Source organism: Primulina huaijiensis, chromosome 6, assembly GCF_012295235.1.
Source record: "Primulina huaijiensis isolate GDHJ02 chromosome 6, ASM1229523v2, whole genome shotgun sequence".
Lineage (NCBI taxonomy): Eukaryota > Viridiplantae > Streptophyta > Magnoliopsida > Lamiales > Gesneriaceae > Primulina > Primulina huaijiensis.
The window spans coordinates 935,098-941,591 of record NC_133311.1 but is presented as its reverse complement, the minus strand read 5'-3'; the positions used below and the strand labels follow the sequence as shown (position 1 = coordinate 941,591).

Below are 6,494 nucleotides of genomic sequence, written 5' to 3'. Positions count from 1 at the left end.
TTCTTCATTTTTAAGAACTTGAAGGCCATGGCATGGTGGATTCCAGTCCATTGATTGAATTTTGCCTGAGTTGCCCTCATTGGGAAGTTGTGTTAATTATTGCTCGAGATCTAGACTGAATTCTCATTACAGGATAAGCAATTCCCCTAATCTTCTTTCTGGTGGTAATATGTAAGAATGTGGCACATTTTTAATGTTGTGATTGCTTGAAATGAGCTTCTCCATGTTGGAAGAACTCGAGTAAACCAGCAAAATTGTGCAAATACAGAAACATCCGATTCACTAGTACATTTGATAAGAAATTTAACAAAGCTCAAGGATAAGAGTTGCCCCACTGTCAAAAATATAACTCAGCTAAATAAATTTCAAATACTGGGAATTTCCATAGAGCTTATCCCCGATCTTTAGGTTTCTGGAAGAAGCCCTTTCTGCTCCAAACCATTCCCCTACAATTTAAAAGACAGTTTATTCAGTCCTAGCATGCAGTTGGTTGGAAATATTCTTCACCGTTGCTGGCCATTCATCTCCGCATCAATCATTCAAAAAAGGTCGTCCGAGAGGCTGTTCAAAGCTCTGATGATCGGTTGGCATACTCCTGAACCAATGCTCCAAAGAGCGAAGGCCTTTCAAGCAAGTGAGACGGCTTGTCGAATTCTTTCACCCTTCCTGTTTGATAGTGAAGAAAGAATCATACTTCAGATGTACATGGAACAGTTGCATTCATTTTAATGTGTCAGATGTGTCAAGTTATTTAATGAAGGCATGAAAAGGGACAAGGAACTCACCTGCATCTATTACCAGGACCCTGTCACAGTCCATTACCGTCGGTATTCTGTGTGCAATGCTGATGATGGTGCAGGATACGAAGTCCTCCCGGATTATTTTCTGAATCACTCCATCTGTATATGAATCAACTGATGCAGTTGCTTCGTCCATGAACAGAAGCCGGTTTCTTTTTAGCATCACCCTTCCTAAGCAAAGAAGCTGCCTTTGTCCCACGCTCCAGTTTTCACCGTTATCGACAACTGCAAAACACATACGAATAGTTAAGCTAAGGCTTGACTACCATTCCAAATAGCCAAAGAATTGCTTTGTCCATTTGTCCTACTGTGAAAAATAAATAGTAAAGCATGTAGATGGTATAAATTACCAGCTGAATCAAGTTTCTCTGGCTTTTCAGCAACCACATCCTTGAGTTGACACCGCTCTAAGCTCTTCAAAACCAGTCCATGGACCACAAAATAAGCATCCAACAAGCGAAAGAAAACAGAGGTAAGAAGAAGAGCGCATCCCTTTATTTTCCTTTTTTAAAAACAGTTGAATTACAATTCATAACATTTCAGACTGAAAATTTTGCGTTTTAACTAGCATTAAGAAACAACCTTACCTAAGCAATCAACAGATTACCTTCCATATTTCATCATCCGAATACAACCCAGTGGGGTCGATGTTTCTTCTCACAGTTCCTTCAAAAAGAACAGGCTCTTGCGGTATGATGCCGAAACGAGACCTAAGATCGTGAAGCCCCAATGCTGAAATGTCAATGTCATCAATGATTATTCTTCCACCTGATGGCTCCACCAATCTGAATATAACCTGGATCAGTGTTGATTTCCCACTGCCTGTACGGCCAACAACACCTATCTTCTCACCTCCTCTAATGCTTAGTGTAATTCCTTTAAGAATTAACGGAGTATCTGGGCGATATCTGACCTGTTTATCAACAATTGTAACCAAAACATGTCAGATACAGCTAGTTTGACGAGTTCGTGTTTGTTCCAATTTCTTGTGGCATGCTGAAATGTCGACAGAGATCATAATTAGTATAAAAATAAGTCATCATTTGTTTCACCTGCAAGTTTTTCAGCTCAATATTGCCAAGGATCGGCCAATTCGGTGGAGGAAAAATGTCATTTTTCTTCCATTCTGCTTCCGACGGTATGACTGTAAACTGTTTTATCCTCTCAACCGAAACCATCTTGTTTTCCAGAAAGCAACTCAAGTACACAGCCCAATAGAGCACAGAATTAAGCGATAACCCATACGAAAGGGATAAACCGACATTCCCTGCAAAATCATGTCATTGAATAATGCGTCAAAAGATCTCTTCTTTTTTTTTTTTTTAATACTTTGCAAGCATGATTAGTTATCTGATATCGTGCTGCATTGTCATGAAATTTGAGGTATGCAACATACCTGGATCAATTATATTGCTAGGTAAAATTATCATAAACAGCACAGATATGCAGAGAATGAAACATCCGATAAGTTCTAAACGAAATCCCAGCCACTCATTGGATCCATTATTGTGGAAGTCCATGCGCAGATTTGAATCTACGCGATTAATATTATTCTGAATAAATCTTTCCTGCTTACTGAAACAACGAATAGTCATCACTCCTGATATACTCTCTGAGAAATCATGAATGACAGGAGCCTTTGTTATAGAGTCCAGTCGAGTCAATTCCCGAGATGTAGAAAGGTAATACCCCTGGAAACGAAAGCCCATCAGAGAAAAGTTCACTCATATGCAAATGAATTGAGATTATAAAATGTGATTGGATCAGCTTGAACAAATAAGAAGATTAAGAAAATTTTGACCATAGGGATAAAGACTTACCCTGTACCATATATTTAGCCAAGCAAGTGGAATCAAAAGGATTGTAGTTGGCCAAGCATATTGACAAGTTATGATGATGATAGTAAGAAGTGATGTATACCCCGAAATCGCAAGACTTAGAAAGAAAGGCATTATAATATCGACGTTGGTCTGATCAGTTGAAGCCTGCACGTATAGAAAACCATTTGAGGGATCAGATTTTGATATAAAAATCTTTTAGATATTTAAAAGTTTTACAATGAAAAGCTGTCATATTAAGATCTACCCGAGTTAGAATTCGTCCAGAAGGTGTAGTATCAAAGAATGACATAGGAGCATGCAAGATGCTATGAAGAATTTGTTTGAAGAAATTTTGAGCAGTCTTTAAACCCATTACAGCAAACAAAGTTCCTCTTATCGCAACCAGTATAAAGGAAAAGGAAGCAATGGCAGCGTATATTTCAATGAACAGAATAGGGTCGAATGACGCTGAACGTTTTTCTGAAGTTTCATATGCCAACCAGTAGTCGTTTGACATTAAAGCTCCTTGCCATGCTAGATTAAAGACCAATGCAGCAACCACTCCTATCCATCCAAAAGACTCGGTGCAATATAACTTATAAACATGCAAACTTATTTTCCCGGTTGCTCGCTCTTCGTCCTTGACAAGCCTTGAACTTCCCCCATTCAACTCAGACCTTTCTTGAGAATTAGCTTCACCATTTTCTTCTCCAAACTTAGACGATCTTTGACTAGATAATTTCAGGAAAGCTATGTTCTCTGAGGTTGTCTCCACCTCTGCAAGTTCCATTGATGACTCATGGGCTGTTACCAAAGCTTTGAAATCCATGCCCATCTTCAGCAGGTCATTGTATTTTCCAGATTGAACAATCATCCCGTCTCTCATGACCTGGATTGAAGATGCCACCGTTGAGTACCTTTTATGTCCAATTTAAAACTCGAAAATTGATGCCATTAAGATTTGGAAATCAAAGGGTTTCATACATACCAAAATTTGATCAACATTATTCAAGAAGTCCACCTGGTGGGTGATAAGTATAATGGTCTTACCTCTGAGGGTTCCTCTTACACATTCCTGCGAAAGAACAATCAAATGTTTCAATTCCTTGTAATAAAAAACATTTCGATACATTATTCATTTGTGAAAGAAATTCCCAAAATATAGAGGAACAATAATCTGAAAATTGCATGACATTAAAAAATAATTAGTATATAAAATATAGTAGATTCTTCTTGATAAGATAAGACATTTCACCTTGAATATGTCTGATCCAGTGTGAGCATCAACAGCACTAAACACATCATCAAGTAAATAAATATCACAATCCTGATAAACAGCTCTTGCAAGTTGAATTCGTTGTTTCTGGCCACCACTAAAATTGATACCACGTTCTCCAATTTCAGTTTGGTCTCCAAACTCCATCATTTCCAAGTCTTTCTCCAAGCAGCACACCCTGATAGTTTCCTTGTATCTCTTTCCATTCATAGGTAAGCCAAATAATATGTTTTCTTGTACTGTTCCACTTTGGATCCATGATGTTTGAGCGACATAGGCTGTGGAACCACATACTCTGATCTGTGATGCAGAAAAACCAGTTAGAGTTCATAAGAGTCTGATACATTCGATGAAATTTAGGTATAAGTTGAAAAATAGGATCCTTAAAAGATTGAAAACGGTATCCACTAAACATAAGATTTGAACATTACACCTTTCCTGATAGTTTGTTCATCTCGCCAAGAATTGCCGCCAGAAGGGAAGACTTCCCTGATCCCACAGTACCAACAATTGCAGCAAGCTCCCCTTTTCTGATCTCAAAATTTAAGTTCTTAACTATCTCTTTCCCACTGTTATCGTCCCAGTTAAACGACCCGTTTTCGACCTCCACAGCAATCTCTCCTCCACAATCTTGAACCTTCTCAACTGATTTATCGTCCAACTCCTTGCTGGTCAGGAACTTATCCAGTCGTTCAAAAGAGATTATGGCCTGTGAAATGGCAATCATTGATTGCGGGAAAGACCTCATCGGCTCGTGCAACATCTTTAAGAGCGAGGTTGCTGTAAAGACTGTGCCTACAGTAAGTGGAACCCCGGAAAGAGTAGCACATCCAAATGCAATTGTGGCAAGAAAAGCCGGCGCACTCCATAGCACAATGATATTGGCAGTTAAGCAATATGTAAATTTCGACAGCCATTCATATTCTTTTTCACGAAATGATTGGATTTTCTCGTCAAAGTATTCTTCCCATGCCTGGAACTTTATCACTCTCATGTAGTTGAGTACCTCATTTGTTGCCTTCATTCTCGAATCACGGTTCATCATAATATTAAATTGGAATTTGTTGTTTTTTCCGGTACCATCCAACACAAACATGATTAATAAGGCAATTCCACCTAGTACGGCAAATGTTGAGGCGCCCAAGTACTGATAAAGTATAACTAAGGCCACGATGATTTGCAATGGCATAAGCCACAAGTTGTTTAGGTGCAACATCATATCCGAGAGCTGCTGAGCATCCACCGCCATGTAGTTAACTATTTGTCCAACTCCATGATCTTGTCTAGCTGAGCCCGAAAGCCTCAACCCCTTCTTGTATAAAGCAGTAGTAAGCGTGGATCGAATAAGCATCCCCAGTTTTTGAGTACTGAAGTTGAACTGGTGTGAGCTCAAAACTTCCACAAATTTCGCGATCAATAGAATCAATACAAGGTAGTATCCATAGGGAGAACTTCTATCTCCAGAGGTAAAATCAACAAACTGCTGTACAAGTGTTGGCCCAACATACATTACACCGAGCCTTAAGATTGCAAGAAATGAAACGGAGGCAATTTGTTTCCAAAAGCATCTCACCAGTGTTTTCACAACGGGATGCTTCGGGTTCTCTTCAGGCTTAGGCCAATTTTGTGTGAAAAGCTCAGCTAATGCTTCAGCCCGGTGCTCTGGTGAAAGTGCTGGCACATCATCTATCTCGAGGGCTGATTTGTAACCTTTCTTCAGGAGGGGATTCAACCAAATCCAAAAGGCTTTCGACACAATAGAGGCCGAAGCGTACCCAGTCACATGAGATTTATTCAAAAGGGGTTCGTCTGGCTTGCTCTCTGAATCCATCATTGGTTCACAGTCCCTAAGCACTCCAATCCCAGTGGACCCTTTAGTTTCAGCAACAAGAAGAACAGCTAGCAAAGAAAAACAATATCATCAAATTTTGAAGGCAAAAAAAAGAACCTTTTTAGTGAAAAAAATATCAAATGTGCGAGGCCTGAAGTAAAGAACACGACAAGAAATTCTACAATCCATTATATTCGAAGTGTCGGCCAGCGAGTGAGTAAGAGCTAGAGATTTCTTCTCATGAGCAATCAGTGCAGCAATTGAAACAACCAGTATAAAACAAATACTATATATCTCCCATTGAAGTTCAGACTTTTTACCAAAGGCAATAATGCGTGAAATAGTTGAAGATCAAGAAGCTGCTTTTGGACTGCAAACACAAACTTGACAACCAAGAACAACATGTCCACAGAAGATAAAAAGGTGTCCTTTGTGGTAAGCGAGAAAGAAAAATGAACCTTAGACATTGAACAACAGAAAGAAAGTGAAATAATCTGATGCCTGAACCGCAGAACCGGAATAAGAAAGTGTGGTAAGCCAATACAAAGATGTCATTTTTGCTCAAAACTTCAAAATCAAGCGAAGAAATGAAATGGGATTTCCTCTTTGAACCTGCTTTGGAAAACCAGTCTATATCCCCCAGATTTCCGAGAAAGAAACACCAGCTCGTGCACCGCAGCAAATAGTTGCCGCCCCGGAAAACAGTTGGGCCTAATTAATTCCAGCGACAGATTGCAGAATCTCTGAAACGAAATGAATATATTAGT

At 39.3% G+C, this 6,494-nt stretch overlaps 1 protein-coding gene across 1 annotated transcript; it reads right to left on the bottom strand.

Annotated features, from left to right (window-relative positions):
• Positions 1–289: 289 nt before the first annotated feature.
• LOC140978239 (ABC transporter C family member 14-like) lies at positions 290–5,807 on the bottom strand. The gene is made up of 11 exons (XM_073443106.1): positions 4,330–5,807; positions 3,876–4,196; positions 3,609–3,695; positions 2,886–3,509; positions 2,621–2,785; positions 2,197–2,491; positions 1,853–2,067; positions 1,408–1,713; positions 1,151–1,214; positions 786–1,025; positions 290–666 (listed from the first exon to the last, which is right to left on the bottom strand). Exons 1-11 carry the CDS (start codon positions 5,728–5,730, stop codon positions 566–568), a joined length of 3,819 nt encoding a protein of 1,272 aa, XP_073299207.1. The 5' UTR covers positions 5,731–5,807; the 3' UTR covers positions 290–565.
• Between the last annotated feature and the right edge of the window lie 687 nt (positions 5,808–6,494).

Bases quoted from the DNA above. Each gene is read 5' to 3' on its own strand.
- LOC140978239 (XM_073443106.1), bottom strand. From the start codon at position 5,730: ATGATGGATTCAGAGAGCAAGCCAGACGAACCCCTTTTGAATAAATCT. The intron at 1,026-1,150 runs GTAATTTATACC...TGTGTTTTGCAG, and splicing joins AGAGAAACTTGATTCAGCTG to TTGTCGATAACGGTGAAAAC. The intron at 667-785 runs GTGAGTTCCTTG...ACTATCAAACAG, and splicing joins GGTCCTGGTAATAGATGCAG to GAAGGGTGAAAGAATTCGAC.